At 28.0% G+C, this 20,096-nt stretch overlaps 2 protein-coding genes across 2 annotated transcripts; both read left to right on the top strand.

Moving 5' to 3' along the window:
- Positions 1-2,398: 2,398 nt before the first annotated feature.
- On the top strand, positions 2,399-8,765 carry LOC114424659 (protein HEADING DATE 3A-like). The gene is made up of 4 exons (XM_028391523.1): positions 2,399-2,658; positions 2,874-2,935; positions 8,073-8,113; positions 8,403-8,765. The coding sequence occupies exons 1-4, from the start codon at positions 2,458-2,460 to the stop codon at positions 8,630-8,632; spliced, it is 534 nt and encodes a 177-aa protein (XP_028247324.1). The 5' UTR covers positions 2,399-2,457; the 3' UTR covers positions 8,633-8,765.
- Positions 8,766-15,998: 7,233 nt separating this feature from the next.
- Positions 15,999-17,745, top strand: LOC114420857 (protein HEADING DATE 3A-like). The gene is made up of 4 exons (XM_028386577.1): positions 15,999-16,249; positions 16,372-16,433; positions 17,118-17,158; positions 17,330-17,745. The coding sequence occupies exons 1-4, from the start codon at positions 16,049-16,051 to the stop codon at positions 17,551-17,553; spliced, it is 528 nt and encodes a 175-aa protein (XP_028242378.1). The 5' UTR covers positions 15,999-16,048; the 3' UTR covers positions 17,554-17,745.
- The last annotated feature ends 2,351 nt before the right edge of the window (positions 17,746-20,096 follow it).

The following is a 20,096-nucleotide window of genomic DNA, read 5'->3' as shown; positions in this document are numbered from 1 at the left end:
TTATTTTATTTTATATATATATATATATATATATATATATATTACATCTTTTTAAAATTATATTAAAATACAAATTTATTTAAATATACCTTAAAAGTTAGTGGGTTAGGATGGTTAATTTGTCCCATTGCAATTAATGTTTGGTGATTTGATTAGGAATGTTATTGATTTAATGGTTCAATCTTTTTGTAACCGTCAAGAAAATCTAGTTCGTCAAGAAAATCTAGTTCAATTCAGCATAATGTGTTAGTTATTATAATTTCTTATACTATTTTTTATTCCCAATGATTAAAAAAAAAAGTCTTGCTTGCAATCCCAATTTGAAAGGAATAAAAATTAAAAGTAAAACTAAATGCTTAATATATAAAATTGGGATATGATATTTGATTGAATCAAATGCAAAAATAAAATATGAAGATTTAGATTTATAATATAGGATTATATTACCTTTTCTTACTTTGTAAATTTTATTTATTTTAATAAAGAGAACTAATTTATTATCTTCCTCATTAGCTTTTTGATATTAGGTATTTTTATTTATGGGAAATGTTTCTTTGAAATTCAATATGTGTGTTAATTTACAACTAGAAAGAGAGAGAAAAAATAAAAAAGAGTGATAGATGTAATAAATATTTGATGGAAAAAAAGAGATAAAAACAAAAGAAAAATATCAATGGAGTGTCTAGAATGTGTCTAAGTATCACTATTCTTTATTTATATTGGAAAATATGAAAGTGTTTGGATCAGATTTTGCATTGAAAGGTGGATCAGTTCGCTCGCTCTCTCCATGTCCCAGGTTAATTAAAATATATGGAAGTTTTTTTTTTAATCTGCAAAGAAATTAGATTAAAAAGATGATATAAGGCTACCATAAACCCATATACGTACAATAGGACATATCAACCACGTGCAAGGCAAGAAAAGTTTACGGATTATTTAACCCAATGATAGGAGAAATAATCAATAACCACTCTGTCTAAAAGCCCTAGTATTAATACTGGGAGCAATAAATGCACATACTAAGTTTCCCTACCCCCACTATATGTGTAAGCTGATATATGTTGTTTCAAAGTGGACGTTATTTTTCACGCCTCCACATGCTTCCAAACACACAATTAATCAAAATTCTAGATGTCAATACCCTAGAACAAAATCTTTTAAAAGTCTTAGGACCTATATCACTCTAGATTATCGATGATTTAATTGGTAATTTTAGATAATTATTTGAATTCATATCATTTGGTGTTGCAGGATTTGTACGACAATCAATCGCGTATAAAGAGGGTGATTAATTTGTGCACTTCTTTAACCAAAATAAATTCCAGAAAGGGACTTTATTTTCTCTTCCTTATCGGGAGAAAGGAAAAAATGTTATATGTTTTGGTATATTTACGCAAACTATATCCAATTAATTCCTTATATATTGATTAATTAAGGTTCTCATACGTAGTCTCACGGTTTAATATTTATATTCACTAAAACTCACATCGGTTCTAAGAGTTTATGGGAATATACAATATTTAAACCACTTAAAAGTTAAGTCTATTAAATTAACTTATATAATTCTATGAAATAAATATGATGCCCACATTTAAAAAGGAAGTCGAATTTCCTAACCGCATATAAGACCTCAATCAAAAACTTTATTTCGAAAAGTCTTTGTAACTTTCTAATAGCATATCTTAGGTGTAATCATAGTCGAACTCAATTCACTTCTGAATTCTGATGAAACCTATAGTGACATATGAAATTTCAGAACTTCAACATATTTTTTTTAAATTATTAATGGCACAATATTTAAGAACCACTTTAAATAAATCTTAAAATTATTATCTCACAATTCTTAAAATATTTATCATTAACGTATTGCTTATATGATACGTGTGAACGATACTGTCATATCAATTACTCTAATAATAAAATCACATGCATGCGAACTAATTCTTAAGTTGAAGAGGCTTATAAACAACTCCTGTTGAAAATGCTACGAGAGATGCTCCTTTATCATTCCTAGTTCTTTCTTTCTATCCTTTTTTTTCCCTCCAAAACGTGTCACCAACATAGAGAAAATAAAGAGTAGTAATATTTAGACACTTATGATTTACAAACATTCTACTAATACCTTTCATTTTTATTTATATATCTTTCTCTCTTCCTATCTCTTTCAAGATGTATACACCTTGCAACTTTGGGTATGTAAGAATCATTTCCTGAAAACAAATTGGAGAAGATAGAAGTCAGAATATATTGATGGTAACTGACACACTAAAGCGCGTATACATATACAATATATATATATATATATATATATATATATATATATATATATATATATATATATATATATATATATATATATATATATATATATATATATATAAAGGCAAGGAGATTTTCATTAGACCCAACAAATGAGCAAATAAAAAGGCAGATACTGTACAGTATATTATATTGATCATGGCTATTACAACGAACCCTCTTGTTGTTGGACGTGTAATAGGAGATGTTCTGGAGCCATTTGCAAGTTCTATCCCTTTGAGAGTTGTTTACAACAATAACAAAGAAGTCATCAACAGTGGAGAGCTCAAACCCTCCCAAATAATCAACCCTCCACGAGTTGAGGTTGGTGGTGATGACCTCAGGACCCTCTACACTCTGGTATATATATATGTATTTATTTAATTTAATTACATTCTTCGTTTTGGTCGTTCAAAAATGAAAATGGGTTTTGCAAGGGAGGAGTTATTTTTCCACAAATGTGGTGAGCCATTAGCCGTATCATATACACACTATGGTCACTAAAAAATTCTTCTTAATTTGTTCATGAGTTATATATATCGATGGTGAATTATAGCATGCACTCTATTTTGTAGGTCATGGTGGACCCTGATGCACCCAGCCCAAGTGACCCAAATATGAGGGAATATCTGCACTGGTAAGTTCTCAATACAAGGCATACTGTCGCCCTATGCACTATTCTTTCATATTTTTATCAGAATAAATCTATGCATGCATCTATGTGTTACGAGGATGGGGGTGCATGGTTTTAAACTTTTAATAGATTAAAAATTAAATGACCAACTACTCCATGAACATAACGATAGGATGAATAAGTCAGTGCATTTGTATATGAAAACGGTAACAGTTTGACTGCGAATCTTGTCAGGGAAGTAATTAAGACTTAATTACAATAACATATCACTTTGGAATTGATGGGAGGGGTATACGTAAGTTTGCTTTGTGAGAGGCTTTTGGTTCCAAGCTATATTATTTATATTGATATATTAATATCTTGTAACCTTCTTGGTAGTTAGATGTTGAACCTTTGATATTGTATATAGGTTTAGGTACCTTTGTACCAAATAAAGATTAATATATTTTAATTTTTTGTTGATTAAAAATATAAAACAATAACATACCACTAAAATCTCTTTTAACCTATGACGTTCCAAAGATATATTGGATATAAAGCCCAAAACATGAGTAAGGTATGTGATAAGGGAGTGTGTGAAAACCTATAAAATAGCCTACAATATAAAAACGACCCAAAACCTAGAAAAGACAATAAAACAAATATACAACAGAACTACTAATGATGATCATCTACCCTTAATAGTGTTGTATACATGAAATAAACCCAATTACGTACAATTACATTGGTATCACAATAAATGAAAGAAACCAAAATGCATACGATAATACATCTTGCTACATTTTTTTGACAGATACACCTAGCTATAAAAACAAGTTTATTTGCATAACTATATACGATCAGATTAAACAAACAAAAAATAAATAAATGAAAGTTATTAAATGATTTGCACAATTAACTATACTAGCGTTATTCTATAACATCTGTACTGAAATCATCAATTGTCATGCCGATCGTAGTGAAGCAATGAAAAATATTTTTCAAAAATTTATAAAGAGAATCATCACCAAAATATATTTAGTTCGGTAAAATATTGATTAAATAACTTTATCAGAAGTTTGGAAGGCATATATATTGTTGTTAATTGATAAATGAATAGAGATTATTAGATCATATTTGGGTGATTAAAATAAAAAATAAACACACATGACATGACTTTTTTTAAAGATCATCTGACTATATATTTACTTTCATCTTAACCATTCATCTATAATTATATAATTTATATTTATAGTTCTTATATGTTTAAACTAAAAATTGTTCTTTTATTATAAGTCGTATCTGTGTGTGTATACATACAAATATAAAAAGAGATTTGTTAATATACATATACTTATTTTTTAGATGAAATACATTAACAAGTTATATCATAAGTGTATTTTAAAATAATTTTTAAATATAACTTATTATCTTACTCAAAATAAAAAACAAGTGTGCATTCATTAGTAAATCCTAGAAGCTTGCTTACATACTCTAACTAAAAAAATAAGTGTATGTAAGTTAACAAAAAATTATGTTAATTCATAATTATTTAATACTTCATTCCAATATTTTAAAATTCACATAATATATATTTTTAAGGTATATACAAATATTAATCACTTGATAGTTTTTTTTTTTTATCATTGTTCAACTTCTGGAACATTTAATACAAAAACTCTGTGATTTATAATTATAATTCAATAGTTGGACAAATAAAAATCTCATTTTATATAAATGATTAATAATGTAATAGTTGAGTGATTTTAAACCAATAATTTGATCATATATATATATATATATATATATATATATAATCATATATTTAAATGATTAATATTAATTATAAGATAAATACACATGACTTTTTTAAATAGTCATGTGGCAGATAAGTATTTTTAGTTTTGATATTTTTCATTGTTCAATTTTGGAAACATAAAAAAATAAATTAAAGGGATTATAGTTATAATTATAGTTGAACATAAAAATCACATTCTAAATAAAATTATGAATTAATAATTAAGGGATAGAGTGTAATTTGATTCATTAATTGCACACAAATATATGTTATTTGTTACTACCTCCGTCCATTCCTTTTTAATTGTTGGATTTTCAAAGAATTTTTATTCTTATTAATTTATTTTTCGCTTGCAAAGTTCAATATCACATTAATTATTATCAATTATATTCTTCTTTATCTGATAATTTTTAATTAATTTACTCATATAATTATTGTGGAGTGGAAAAAGAAATGAGTAAAAGTAGGAAACTTTACAATAATTTTATTAAAATCATCAAAATTTATTGTATTTTTTGGTTTCTGCATGACAACCTTAAAAGACAGACAAAAAAAAAAAAAAAAAACAGAACAAGTAACATGTAGTTTGAATTTTAAAAAATATTATTCTCGGGAAAGAGTACCATTTACACTTTTACAAGCAACAGATTTTAAAAAATGTAGTTTAAATTTTTTTAATGTACTCTTTCTAAAAAAGAAGTATACATTAATAATCACTACAAACATTTGCTAACGTACAAATATTTTTTTTAAGGAGTTCATTAGCTAGTTACACCTTGAAATATATTTTAAGAAAATTATACTTTTGAAAAATAAATAAGTGTACGATAGCAATATATATATATATGTATTGTTAAGACTCTAAGATAGATGCACATGATTTTTTTAAGTATTTTTGTGACAAAAAAATAATTTTGATAGTTTATGCATAATTGTATGACCTATTTATACTTGTTACGTTCTTAAAATGAAATAATATTTTCAGTATGCGTGCTATTAAATTTTCTGATGAGTGCCAGATCGAGGAAGAAAGCTTAAAAGTTTTTTTTTTTAATGAATTAGATTAAAAGTTGCACAAGCACATACTGTCTTTTGAAAACAATCAAGATATACACAACAAAAATGAGAAGCATATTTAAGGGTCTTATTATTCAAACTTTCTATCGTAGCATGCAAGTAAAAGATGGGTCATGGCTGGGGAATGGGCTTAGTTTTCTGATGTTTTGAGGAGATGGATATTAGGTCATGGCCATGGGTATTGGATATGTTGATGGGTCTTCGGTATCGGACTGTATATGATGATGGGTTTGATATGATTTCATGCAAAAATATATTTTACACTGTAGCCCATGTGTTATTCGTTTCATATTTTTTTTCATATGTAGCTTCCTTTATAATTTCTTATTATTATATATCATATTATAATAAATACTATATCATTCTATTTATTTATCTATCTATGACAACTATTATAAGAACATGTTTGAGAGCAAACAATAGCAACATTTGAATGAAAGTTAAAAATATTATATAGTTAAAATTAAAATCCAATAATAAACATCTCTTGTGAGATTATCAATGTGGTACGTAATATTTGGGATGGTAAAATGAACCTAAATCTTATGAGCTCTTACAAAAATATTGCTAAGGGAAAGGATAATTATCTATTTATTGGGGTTGAGGATGGGGGCGGATATTTACCCACAAATTTTTACAGGATGGGTGTAGATACATGTACTATAGTATCCACCCCACACATCTCATATATATATAAAATTTAAATATGTTAATGTTAGTGAAGTAAATAATTTATATCATACGTATGCTTTTATGTAAAAATAATAATTTTATTTTTCTAATTCAATTGGTATTTTAAAGTCATGGTTAATGTTTTTCAATTTAAGTGTTGATTTCATAATTGAAGTTATTGGACTAAGGATGTGTCATATTGATTTTATTTCATGTAAGAACTTTTATGTTAGGATGGTGGAATATAACTATGATTTTGATTTGTAAATTTCATGTTATCACTTTTAGGTTGAGACCAATATTATTCTTGTGCTTTTAGATATCATATTGGTTTTGGATTAACTTGTAAATCCTTAATATTATTTTGTGTAGAAGGGTGATATTAGATTTAACATACATTATATTATATTTGTTTCACTATTTAAAAATATTGAATTATTATTTAGTTTTTGTATATAAATTTATGACTTTGCTGACAGGTCTTAGAGAATATCATCGTCACATGATGTCCAAGTTTAATTAGATTTTTTGTCAAGTGATTAGAACATTAATTTTAAGAATCATTATGTTAGATGATTATCTTTTTAATATTGTTTATTTATAACTTAAAGTTTAGAGGAATCATGTTATGTTTGCTTTTTTTGATATTATATGTGAATATTTTTAATGATATGTTTGGATTATCTAAAAATGAATTTTCAATTTACTTGTAGTAATTTTTTAATTAATATATTTTTATTTATTTATTTATTAACTTCATAAATCAGTAAAATGTGGGTTGCGGGTGCGGGAATGAAAATTAAAGTTGCTACCCACATCAATATTGGACCGAGTATGAGTGGTTTTTTCCTTCAAACATGAGTACGAGAACAAATACTATAAGACCTAAGTAGACCCTATCTATTATCATCTCTCCTTACCATTGTCAAGACACACATTACATTTGAATCCTTGCAAAAGCATGAAGTAAATATGTTTTTTTAAACAAAATCATTCAATATATATATATTAAAATTATTTTCATATATTTTTAATAAATTTAGTTTAATATAAAAATAACATTTAATTTCGTTTAAATTTAAAAATAATATAACAATAATATTTTAAAGACAATAATATTTGTTAAAACTTAAAATAAAATAAGATTTATATTTGAATATTTAAAGAAAATAATTAGTGTAATTTAAATTAAAGAAAAAATAATAATAATTAAATAATCATTATAATTTAAAAGGAAATACAATTTGATTTAAAATTATAAATAATAACATTACCATAATAAGAATAATTTAAATTATAAAATAAATATTAAAAACCAATGTTATTCTTACAAGTTATATGGAGACTACTGACAAAAGAGATAATATAAAAGTAAGTTAATGAAGAAAATAGAGAGGGTAAACTTTAAAATTGAGTACTCAATATTTATATGTATATACACTAATGTGCATTGTTTTTTTTTTTTTAATAAAAAAAGGAGCACATCTACAAGTGATATCTTGAATATATGTTAAGAAAAGTGTGTGTGTGTCTAAGTGAAGAGAGATAAACAGATTTTGAGTAGAAATTAATTAAATTATAACTTATTTTTTTCTTTCTTCAATGGATGCTTAGGTTGGTAACCAATATTCCAGCGACTACAAGTGCAAGCTTTGGTACGTCCCAACTCATATTTTTTTTTTACCGGTTTTTCTATTATTTATTTCTTTGGGCCTTCTATTTATTTGACTATAGCTCTATCATTATGTGCTAGCTACTTGGTATCCCACACACTTATATTTTAAATTAAATAATCCAGACCTCCTTACTAATTAACCATTAATTTATTTTAGAGCATTCATTCCAGAATGAGACGAAAGAATGGCCAATACTGTTATAATTGTCATTCAATTAATAAAAGAATTGCCATCAATTGATGATATTTATTAAGTTTATGATACACAGGACAAGAGGTTGTGAGCTATGAAAGTCCACGACCAACATCAGGGATTCATCGTTTCATATTTGTGTTGTTTCGTCAACCGAGAAGAATGTCTATACCTGCTCCAGGATGGCGCCAAAATTTCATCACTAGAGATTTTGCAGAGTATTATAATCTTGGCTTACCAGTTGCTGCTGTGTATTTCAATTGTCAACGACAAGGTGGTTCTGGGGGAAGGAGGCTAATGTTATAAATTATATATTCGATAGAAAGAAAATAATGGAAAGTGTTAGTTAATTATTACTAATTATTATTGCCCGAGCTAGCTAGGTGTAAGTCTAACACCTGTAGTACATAAATCGGATCCTCTAGCACTTTTCTGATCATGATTTTATATATGTTGATGACTGCATGTAAAATTATTGGAAGCCTTTTAAGCTTCCAACTTGGTATCCAAATATGATAAGTGTTTTAGTTGCCAAGAATGAAAATGTAGTTCATTTTATTACTGCAATTGCATGTGTTTGCGTTTATATACTTGGCACTTACGATTGAATTGAGTTGGATTATATTTCAACCACGTACTTTGAATTGAAAGTGCTTTGAATTCACCTATTTTGTCAACCTTAATTAATTTAAATTAAGCACGTGCACTGGGAAGATAATATATTACTGTCCTTATCATGGACAATGGAAGTTATCAATATCAATAACGATCAAGCAGGAATATAATACTATGAATATTTCAAAATCTGCTTCTCAAGTCTAAATCTCCTTTGCAGGTGAGGATATTCCCTAGCCTACTTTAATTTCTTTCTTCATAGCATCTTTGCGAGACCACATAATGTGTGGATGAACCATCATATTCCGATTCCTCAGTTTCTAGAGATAGATATATAGAGGACCAAAGGTCCACAATACTAAAGTTTCATGTAATATATTCAGCTAAACTTTTCTTTTTTTAAAAAAGAAACATTAGAACAAACACATTCTCTACAAAATTCTTAAAAGAAAATAAAGCAACATATTTTTTAAAAAAATGAAAAAAATATTTTTTCTTTTCTTTGTGTGTGTGTAAAAAAAGAGGATTTTAGTTGAAGGATTTTCTTTTTTAGTCCATCCTTTTCTCTTTCAGCTCTCTATCCTCTCTCTTCTTACTCCTCTCTCTCACCCCTTTCTCCTCGCTTACTCTAGGCTTATATTTTTCAAGTTAAAAATAAATAAAAACGGTTAAACAAGTTGTTTTTTTTTTAACAATTTTTCTTTTAAAGTTGTTGTTTTAAGGTTCAAATTTACAATAGCTTTTAAATAAAAAAGATTGAGTAAATATAATTTTATTGTCTGCTTGATTTCCATTTTAAAAAACTATTTTTAGTTTTTAAAATTTAAAAACAGAAAAACTTATTTGATAAGCGAAAACAAATTTGTCTTGCTCTGTTTGTGCATTTTTGGATCTCAGACGGTTTTGCTGCAACACAAAATAGGAGATAACTTCAAGAAGTAAGAAAGAAGATATTTTCTAAAAATAAACGTTCAACACAATTGGAGGTTGATACTGACTTTCCAAACATACTCTTTATAATTTTACCAAACATGAAATATGGCTCATGTCATTTGGAAACATTGCACTAATTATTTTTGCCATAGAATTACCAAAACATCATAACTATTTGTGCTATTTAGGATTCAGGACTCAGGGACTTGCGTAAAAAATACTCCTAAATCCTAATAATTAGTTAAATTACTGCATATGAAACACAGCCTACATATAATTGCATGTGCTTCGAGAAAAGGTTGTTGTGTGAATAGAATTGAGCCATGAAGAGAGTTGAACACCTTAGGTGGTATCATTCTCCAAATAAGTGATAACCACCTTAGGTGGCTGTTGTAGAATAGAGGGATACTATTTCTAAAAGGACTCATTCGATGTGTATTTTTTGTAAGGTACTACTGCTACCGTGTTTAATATATATATATATATATATATATATATATATATATATATATATATATATATATATATATATATATATATATTGGCTGATAAAAAAATGAAGAGAGTTGAACAAGGTTATATCCATGACGTTTCTATCTCATGCATGCCATTCTTTTCTCTCAACCTGAGAAGAGAAAAGAGAAACATATTTTCGCTATTTTAATTTTGTTCTTTAGTTTTAGAAACCCTTATTTTGAAAACAATTTTTAAAATTTAATAGACCTTAAATGATAAGTAAAGTAAAACTGTTTTAAAAGAGCTTTAAAAAAAAATGAAAAGGAAATCAAACAAGCCTTTGGTAGTCTCGCAGATGCTCAAGTGATTTAATTCTTTACTCCAATCTTATCTTTATTCCCTAAATTAATTTCCTGGAGCAGCAACATCGATCCATCTAATCCTTGACTTGTTCTTCAGCTGTTGTTTCAAGCTTCTTAATTATAACTTGCAACATATAAGCCACTTGGATTTCATGAACTCTTTAAGTCACCAAATTCGAGTTGCTTCTAGTGCTGAATTAATTGTTGGGAATTTGTGGCCATGTTCTCAATTAAGTCTTTCGCAACCAAATGATCGAGTACTCTTGTCTGTAAGTGCTCCTCCACTAGCAGCATCATTCATACTCCTCCTATCTATGCAACCGATCAAACCTTCATAAAAGTATTATATGAGCAATTGATCATTGATTTGGTGGTAAGGATAACTTGCATACAGTTTCTTAATTAATTCTCTCCTAGTACTCAATATAAAGTCTCCTTGTTAAATTGCCTAATCCCACATATTTATTTTATAATTGTTGCAACGTACTCTTGATGCAGGAAAGAACTTTTCCAAGAACAACCTTTTCAAGTCATTCTATCTTGTCACATAACTTGGGTATAATAAGTAAAATATTCAGTCACTGGCAGCATCTTGCAATGAGAAAGGAAAAGGCTCTAATTAAGCTTGATCTTCTCCTTTGAGATGACTTGAAATTCCTTTTGGTATCTATATATGGCGATCCTAACCTGCATGACCATTAAATTTAGGAAGCGAATCTATTAGACTAGATTTAAGTTCGAAAGATGCATCAACATCGTCAACATTAGGCGATGTAATGATACTTTATGTACTGAAATGTCACAAAAATTGGAAAGCAATATAAAATGAATTAAAAAAATTCAGTCACTAAAATGTCAATAGTAAAAACAAGTAATTTTTTTCTATTTTAAAAATTTCTAAAATGCTTAAAAATGAAAAGAAGACCTAAATGATACAATTTAGTGTATTTGTCTCGTCGTCCTTTATGAGGCAATCTAAGAACTTTGAATTTCCCCCCTATATGAAATTTTTCCAAGCCAGTTTGAGTAAGTTCACAGGAAAATGATCTAAATACTCATATTAATTCCTAGAAATGTTAGTAGATGAAGGAATTTCAATTTTTAACTGAATATTAACCCTCAAATGGGTTAATTTTGCTCCAGAGGGTGCAAAACTTTGGGACATCGAACCTCAGAGTATAATTCCACAGTTTAGGCATCCCTTGTCATGTACCATGACTACAAAATACACTTTCTACAAAATTCATGCCAATGCAACATGGAAAAAAAAACAACACAAGGCTGAAAAGATAAAGTGTTAGCAATGTGAAAATTATAATCTGATTCCTAATATAGCTAATAAGAACTGAAAATCCCTTTCAATGAAGCCTATTTAATCTGTCATCTTTGTACATGAATTATTCTACCTTTCAAATGGCTAATTTGAATGTAGTTGTCTTCGTCAAATTAAGTTGTAGATAAATATGTGGTATTGGCCTTATATATGTTGGTTTAATTTCTGCAACACAATATATGTTAAAGAAAAAATAGTTTATGTAGTGAGAGTATGCAATTATTCAATCATAATCTATCATATATAAAATATTTGTTAAATATATATATATATATATATATATATATATATATATATATATATTAAACTCTGTTTATCCGTACATATTTATTAAACTATATATTAAAAATATTTCACCTATGTTAGGCTGTCAAGGTAGAATAATGATTTCAACTTCAACCCCAAATTCATTTATGATCCACGAGAGTATGCTCAAAATCTATTCACGAAACTATAGGGGCTTGTTTGTTTAATGTTTTCAAAAACAATTGTCAGTTTTTAAAAATTAAAAAAATTAAGAATATTGGTAAATTTTGTAAAACTGTTTTCTAAAACTGTTATCATTACTTTTTAAACTACAAAAAGGAAAGAGATTTAGTAGTTTTTCTTTTGAAAATTAGGAAAACTTGAAAACATACGGAGAAGAAGGTGTTTTCATTAATGGCAAATCTATAATATTTTTAATCATTAAGGTTGAGAAATTCATAAAAAGAAATTAATGCTATAAAACAAGTTTTCTTTTTTTTAATTTTAAAAACAAGTTTTGAAAATCAATTTCACAAACAAGTTTTTCTATTTTCCCAATTTTAAAATAGTTTTCAAAATGAAATTATGAAACAGGTTTATTTTTTAATTCTCTTCTCAAGAACAGGTTTCTAGAATTGATTTACAAAATAGTTTTTAAAAACTGAAAATTAAAACTAAATCAAACAGGCCCTTACTCTTCCCAATCCAATATCTCAATAATTGCTCTGCTGTGTTGTTGAATTGGTAAATGGCCCTTAAGTATTAAACGAGAGCCACTTCCATGGAATCTATAGGAAGTTAGGGTCCTATCCTAAGATAATTATCTGAGGTAAATAAAGGTAAAATTTGAATGGGAATTGAGTTCCCAGCTCCCTAATTTACTAACAAATATGCACAGTTACTACCTTTATGGAGAGTGTGATGGCTGTGGGCTACCAAGTCTAAATCAAGCATATCCTTATTCTTCTTAATAATTTGACATATCCTTATCCTTCTTAATGTTTTGAGAGCATCCTTTAGTCAATTTATTTATCAATAAAAGAAAAAAAATAAAAGCACCCTTTAGTGAGACTAACACCACACCTTTCGACCACCTTTATTCCATATAGTCAATTTACTATCAAGCTTAAGAAAATGCCATATTGCATAAAGTTCTGCCTCAAGTTTGTCTATAAAGTTAATGGTCCCAGCAATCGTTCCAAGGTGTGTTGTCAAGTCACGTGTCCTAATAAACCTTGCTTTTCCAAGGTTTCCAAAACAATTTTTATTGGTATATATATGGCTTCAATTCAGAATTGTCTTGTCGTCAAAGCAACGAACTTGAAAACGTAAAATTAAAATTAGAAACATAAAAATATATTTAAAAGTTATATAAAAGCCTAATTACGTGATTTGTCATATTTGAAGGCCTAATCCTTGGCAGGTGATGTGATAAACTATGCTAGGTTTTGAAAATAATAAAGTTAAATCTAAAAAGTAACTTATGATAGGTACTTGGCAGATTTTGACCTTAATTTTTTTTAAACAACTTAGACTTATTCAAGTCAAGGTGGCTCAATGAAGAACAACATAGATCTTGATGACACTATGATTTTTTTGGGAGATAGTCATAAATTGTTCCTAAACTGTTAGCCACGTAACCATTAACAATTTTTAATGACAAACTAATGATATTAAAAATAAATAAATTCAAAAAATGATTTTAAAATAATTAAACAAAAGATTTAGAAAATTACAATTTACAAAGAATTTTAATCCTTAAGATCATTATACATTTTAATTAAACCATCAAAATTGGATTAGTGGTGAAGAATTCGAACAATTTGTTGGAAGTCTTAAATTCAAATTGATTGTAATTATACAAAAATAAATCACTATACATTAACCTAATGATATTATATATTAACTTTAATCATTGTATGATATGAATGACAAATAATAATATCCCCTCAACTTATAATTTTAGATTTATATGTATGAAAAAATATTTATTGGAAGAGATTAATGGATTTAAATCATTTGAGAGGATGAATATGTAATTTTAATGGGGTTATAAAGTTAACTCTAATTTATGATAAAAGAAAAGAGAAGAGAAAGAGATTATGATTTTTCATTTTTTATTAAAATAATTAATAATTAACCATTGTTGATAAAAAAAAACCTTTAACTCTCAAACTAGAGATACTCAGATTCAGCTAAGAAACAAAACCCTTTAAAAGATAACTCTCCATACCCGTATAACCAACCATCAATCAAAATATATTAACTTGAATAACTTTCCAAAAACAAGGATTCGCACACAATAAGGGTACTAGAATAGCGACTTGTTGTCTCACCAAAAGAAGAAGAAAAATTCCTTTTGAAGTTAATTAAAAATATTAATATTTTATATTTTTAATTTTTTTATCATGAATAAAATTAATTAAAACTAACTAAAAAAACAATTCCGTCGCCTCCCCTGAAAACCTTGCAAGAAAGAGGGAACACTTGGAATTTACCTAGCATATATAGGTCAGACGAAGGTACTTCTGAAGTAGAGGTTTTGAGGATAATTTGAAGCAAAAATAAAGAGTTAGATTGTTCAAGAAAGAACTCACATATCAAGGGTTTTTTGCATGACAAACACTAACCACTGGTTCTGGCAGTACGTAATTAATTATAATCAAGACGTCAAAATCCTAAAAGAACAAAGAGAACTTACCTCTTGCCAGTGCACTTGTCAACTCTTGTGTGTTCTTGAAGACTCATTTTCCCGTTCTTCTGACTCTTTTTCCTTTCGAAAACTGCTTTAAGCAGTAATTAATTATAATAAAGACATCTAAAAAATTCAAAAAGAACAGACAGAAGTTACCTTAGCTAGTACAATTGTCAACTCTTTGCCTCTTTGAGGACTCGTTTTTGCCTTTTTCTAACTCTTTTTCCTTTTAAAAAAATACCATTTATAATCATTATTACTTTTCAAACTTTATTATTCTTTCTCATTCTATTTTACTATTTCATTCTATTCCGCCTCATGTTATTTATTCTACTTTGTCTTAATATTTTATTTCATGCATGCATCTATTAAATATCTAAATATCCATATTAATTTAACCTAAAGATGCTTACCTTTGCTAGTACAATTGTCAACTCTTTGTGTGTCTTTGAAGACTCGTTTTTGCGTTTTTCTAACTCTTTTTTTCTTTCAAAAAATACCATTTATAACCATTATTACTTTTCAAACTTTATTATTCTTTCTCATTCTATGTTATTTCATTCTATTCCATCTCGTTATTTAATTCTACTTTACCTCTTTGTATTTTATTTCATGCATGTATCCATTAAATTAATATTCATATTAGTATAACCAAAAGATGCTTACCTTTGCTAATACAATTGTCAACTCTTTGTGTGTCTTTGAAGACTCGTTTTTGCCTTTTGCTAACTCTTTTTCCTTTCAAAAACTGCCATATAGAATCCAATTCAAACTATATTATTCTTTCTCATTCTAATTTATCTCTTTCTATTTTATTTCATGCATGCATCAATTAAATATCTAAGTATCCAAATATAAAACCTAAAGATGCTTCTTTTTACACATAACAAATATAGAAGTAAATCTTAGAGGAAAAGGAAAACCAGAATCTCTATTGATAGTGCATCAGTCAATTCATCGATCACACGCGCAAGAACGTATATAAATATATATAGGCATAAGAAATATTTCTCCCATTCTATTCTAATTAAACCAAACAAAAAGAGCAAGATAGGCCAAAAGCTAGCTTATCGATATATATAATGCCTATATCAATGGACCCCCTTGTTCTTGGACGTATAATAGGAGATATTTTGGATCCCTTCACGAGTTCTGTTTCTCTGAGGGTTGTTTATAACAACCAGTCATCGGTTATCAATAGTTGTGAGTTCAAACCTTCCCAAATCGTCAACAAACCAAGAATTAATATTCGTGGAAATGACCTAGGGATCTTTTACACTCTGGTATGCATGCCAATTGAAGCTAGCTCCATATATATTTTTTCTTCATTTGTCTTTCCGAAATTCTAAGTCTCTGTGATAGTGTTGTTCAATTTTGACATAATGGTGTTGCATGCATTATGCAGATAATGGTGAACCCCGATGCTCCTAGCCCAAGTGACCCACATATGAAGGAATATTTGCATTGGTGAGTACCTTCGTCTCTTGCCTCTATTATCATATTGAATTTTGAGAATAAGCCGGTATATATATATATATATATATATACTTAATTAAAGCGTAACAACGTAGTATATAAGCTTACTTATCTTATACCTAAAATTTAATAGTTTTGAATCTCTTTTTCTTTTCTTGTTACTGTCATTTTTTAACAATTCGTTACCATATGTAGTATATATGTTTAAATAAATACCTTAATTAAGTATATATTCATAAAATCCTCATTATGCAATTGAAAAAATACCTTAATTAATTCACTAGAAAACTATTAAAATAAATAAAAATAGTTTATAAAATGCATAACTTAAATCATCTTTGTGTATAAACGCAAATTAGTTTTATAAAAACTCTTCCATACAGTCCCTTAATTTACTTACGAAGTACAATTGAGTAGCTGATAGAAGAACGTTAGCACACATAACTTGTAAATATTTCTCCCCACACACAGCTCTACTCCTTTAATTAAGTAATTTACTAAATTTAAAATAAATAATTAGTAAGAGACACTAAAAAAACACGATCAAGTTAATGTGGTTGTCTCAATGTGACACCCGAAGAAAATTGTAGAGATTTTGTTTTTAGAAGAAAATTGTAGAGATTATAGATTATAGAGTTGTGTATTTATAACATTTGTTCTTCACTTGATGCCTAGGTTGGTAACCAATATTCCAGCATCTACAGGGGCAACCACTGGTATGCTTACAACTTTTATTTTCAATTCTTTTTGTTCTACCTTGGTGCTTTTATATATACTTTGGTTATAACTTTTAAATGTATATTATAATATTAATCGATACTCATATCTTATATCTTGCATTCTTATCGATTGATATTACTTACTAATTAATGGAATTTTATATATAGGAGAAGAGATTGTGGAGTATGAAAGTCCACGACCAACTTCTGGGATTCATCGGATTGCTTTTGTGTTGTTTCGTCAATTTGATAGACAAATTGTGCATGCTCCAAGATGGCGCCAAAATTTCAACACTAGAGATTTTGCTGAGGTTTACAACCTTGGATCACCAGTTGCTGCTGTGTATTTCAACTGTCAACGTGAAGGTGGTTGGGGTGGACGAAGGAGATGAAGACCCTTCTTCGATAGAACTAATTTAGCAAAAAAAACCAACGTTACTACATATATACACGTTTGGTGCAGTCACACTGCGCACGTTGTCCTAATAATTAATAAATACTGTAATATTTGAAACCTCTTCAATAATTTCAGGCAAGCTGCAGCTATGAAAGGATATGAAATTTATTATTAATCCTTCGTGACATTTTTGTATTTTTCATTTATATTTTTACTTGGTTCAATCAAAATATAAGAAAAAACAACAACGGATCACACAAATTAAAGAATATAAGAAAAAACACTAGCATAATTAAAGCCCTTAAACAAAGAAATTGCGCAATATAAATTATAAAATGGAAAATATGGTCTCAACGGTAAGTAAATTCCATGAACTTAATTATAAAAATTAACAAAATGTTAAGAAAATTTAAAATGGAAGTCATGTTAATTATTTACACTCTTCCTTATTTCTAAGCTTTAGACTATCGTGGTTAAGTAAATAAATTTGTATATGATAGTCAAATTTTTTTAGACAGTTAGATTTAAGAATAAAATATTGAACGGTTAGATTTTTTCCTTGGAACCTTGTGTAAGGTTTTTTTAATACTGTTACAACGATGAGTTGGCTATGGGAATGCAATTTGACGCTAGCTATTGTACAATTCCTGACTGGCTTTTGCCACATATTGTCATAAATCTCGTCTGGATTGTAATAAAACTTTCTTTTTGTTGTGCAAGAACCTTTGCTAATAGGATCGATGAGGGTGTTGAGCAGATTTGCATTGATCAGGTTTTGATAGTTACTTCGAGCAGGATTTCAAAGGTGTCCTCGTCATAGAGGAGATCATAGGAGCACCGGTGGTACCTAGAGGGAGGAAGCATATGGGGAGTGTATTAGTTTTTTAAATTTAGGATATTTTGGGGAAAAAAATTAGAGGGAAGAGTGTATTAGTAATCAGGGGAAGTAGAAATAGCTACTCCCTTTTAAAATATGCTAAGCCCGAGATAGAAGCCCTACAAAATATTCCAATTCATTATTTGGGCCTCCATTATGTCAAGATACAATGAAAACTAGTTTCTATTTAGTATCTTGTCATGACTTTATTGAAGAAGGACAATTGTTATATGAGAAAATATTAACTTACACTAAGATAACTCTTTTAGAATTACTTTTCATTTTTATCATATATTTTCTGAAAACTTAATTTTATATGTTAGATTTTAAGAAAATGAATGAAGAAGATGGAAAGTAACTCTAAAAGAATTACTGTTGGACTAAATTGATCTATATATATATATATATATATATAATCAATGATTAATTAATTGCTTATTTTGTTAACTTTTACTTATGTAATACAAATATGATGACATATACAAAAAGGTGTACTGAAAAAATGACTATTTATACATAACACAATTTTAGCTCACAAAAAGTCAAAACTATAAGGTTCGTTACTTAAGTGTGACATTAAAATAAGTCATACCAACATGTATTATGTATATTCTAATAATAAAGCGTCATGTGAATTATATAATCATATCAACCGATCAATTTCTTTTTTCAATAATCTAAGGACCTACTAAGAGACTAAGATGCAACTGCAGAGTGTTACTTACTTCAAAATCCAGCTATACTTGAATCCGTGGGCCTGAAGCATCCATATTGAAATGAACACCTTTTTTAGATTATTTTTTTAAAAAAAGATGCATAGAGAAAATGAATAAACCATATTGGAGCAATGGAGGTCAAATACTATTTAAGCAAAGCAACAAAATAAGTAGTAAGCAATCAGTATATTTCTTGTCTACTTTAAGCAAAGTAACAATAGTAAGCAATCTATATGTATACTTGTGTCAGTTTTAAGTTTCGTTAGTTTCATCCTAAGCACTTTGAGGGGAACCGATGAAAATCATTTATAATTCAGAAGAGTATAAATTTAAATAGCAATAATTGTCTAAACTGGATCAGGTGCAGGAATTATCAAATTCAATATGCAAAAATTGGTGATTTCGAGAACCAAAAATTATCACTCAGACCTCCATAATCAATTTCTGTATTGGACAAACTTGATGTTAATGTTAATAAGTACTCTAAATTGCACATTTCCGACACACATTTGAGAGTGCTAGATACAAAAAGCAGGATCTAGAGCAGATACCTTATACTACCCTATAGCACAAACTTAGAAATGGTGCAAATTTACATAACCAGTTGGAAATGGTGCAAATGATATTAGCACAACTTGATTTTGCAGGCTCCCCAGAATTCCAAAAATAACTACAAAACCATCAACGCCAATGCCCCAGCAGAACCCAATCTGGGCATTAGAATCCTGCTCAAACACAAACAAACAAGTGAGAAACCAGTTCCAAAAAAAATAATAACTCCATCATGTATACATTGTTTTTTGTACATTAGAAATTGGATGGTTTGTCAAAGTACAAAGATAATAAAATCAAAATCTTCAAACACAATGTAAGTAGGCTAGCTCTTCACTTTGCTTTTAAGTCCACAAGGAACTAAATAGTATTCTCTTAATCATTCATAATTCA

Source organism: Glycine soja, chromosome 8 (assembly GCF_004193775.1).
Source record: "Glycine soja cultivar W05 chromosome 8, ASM419377v2, whole genome shotgun sequence".
Taxonomy (NCBI): domain Eukaryota; kingdom Viridiplantae; phylum Streptophyta; class Magnoliopsida; order Fabales; family Fabaceae; genus Glycine; species Glycine soja.
The sequence above is the reverse complement of the archived record's forward strand: the minus strand, read 5'-3'. Positions and strand labels throughout refer to the sequence as shown.

What these genes read in the sequence shown, in the direction of transcription:
- LOC114424659 (XM_028391523.1), top strand. Translation starts at nt 2,458, where the DNA reads ATGGCTATTACAACGAACCCTCTTGTTGTTGGACGTGTAATAGGAGAT. An exon ending in ATGAGGGAATATCTGCACTG is followed by an intron (nt 2,936 to 8,072) that starts GTAAGTTCTCAA and finishes ATGGATGCTTAG; the next exon opens with GTTGGTAACCAATATTCCAG. An exon ending in GACTACAAGTGCAAGCTTTG is followed by an intron (nt 8,114 to 8,402) that starts GTACGTCCCAAC and finishes TATGATACACAG; the next exon opens with GACAAGAGGTTGTGAGCTAT.
- LOC114420857 (XM_028386577.1), top strand. Translation starts at nt 16,049, where the DNA reads ATGCCTATATCAATGGACCCCCTTGTTCTTGGACGTATAATAGGAGAT. An exon ending in TAGGGATCTTTTACACTCTG is followed by an intron (nt 16,250 to 16,371) that starts GTATGCATGCCA and finishes TGCATTATGCAG; the next exon opens with ATAATGGTGAACCCCGATGC. An exon ending in ATCTACAGGGGCAACCACTG is followed by an intron (nt 17,159 to 17,329) that starts GTATGCTTACAA and finishes TTTTATATATAG; the next exon opens with GAGAAGAGATTGTGGAGTAT.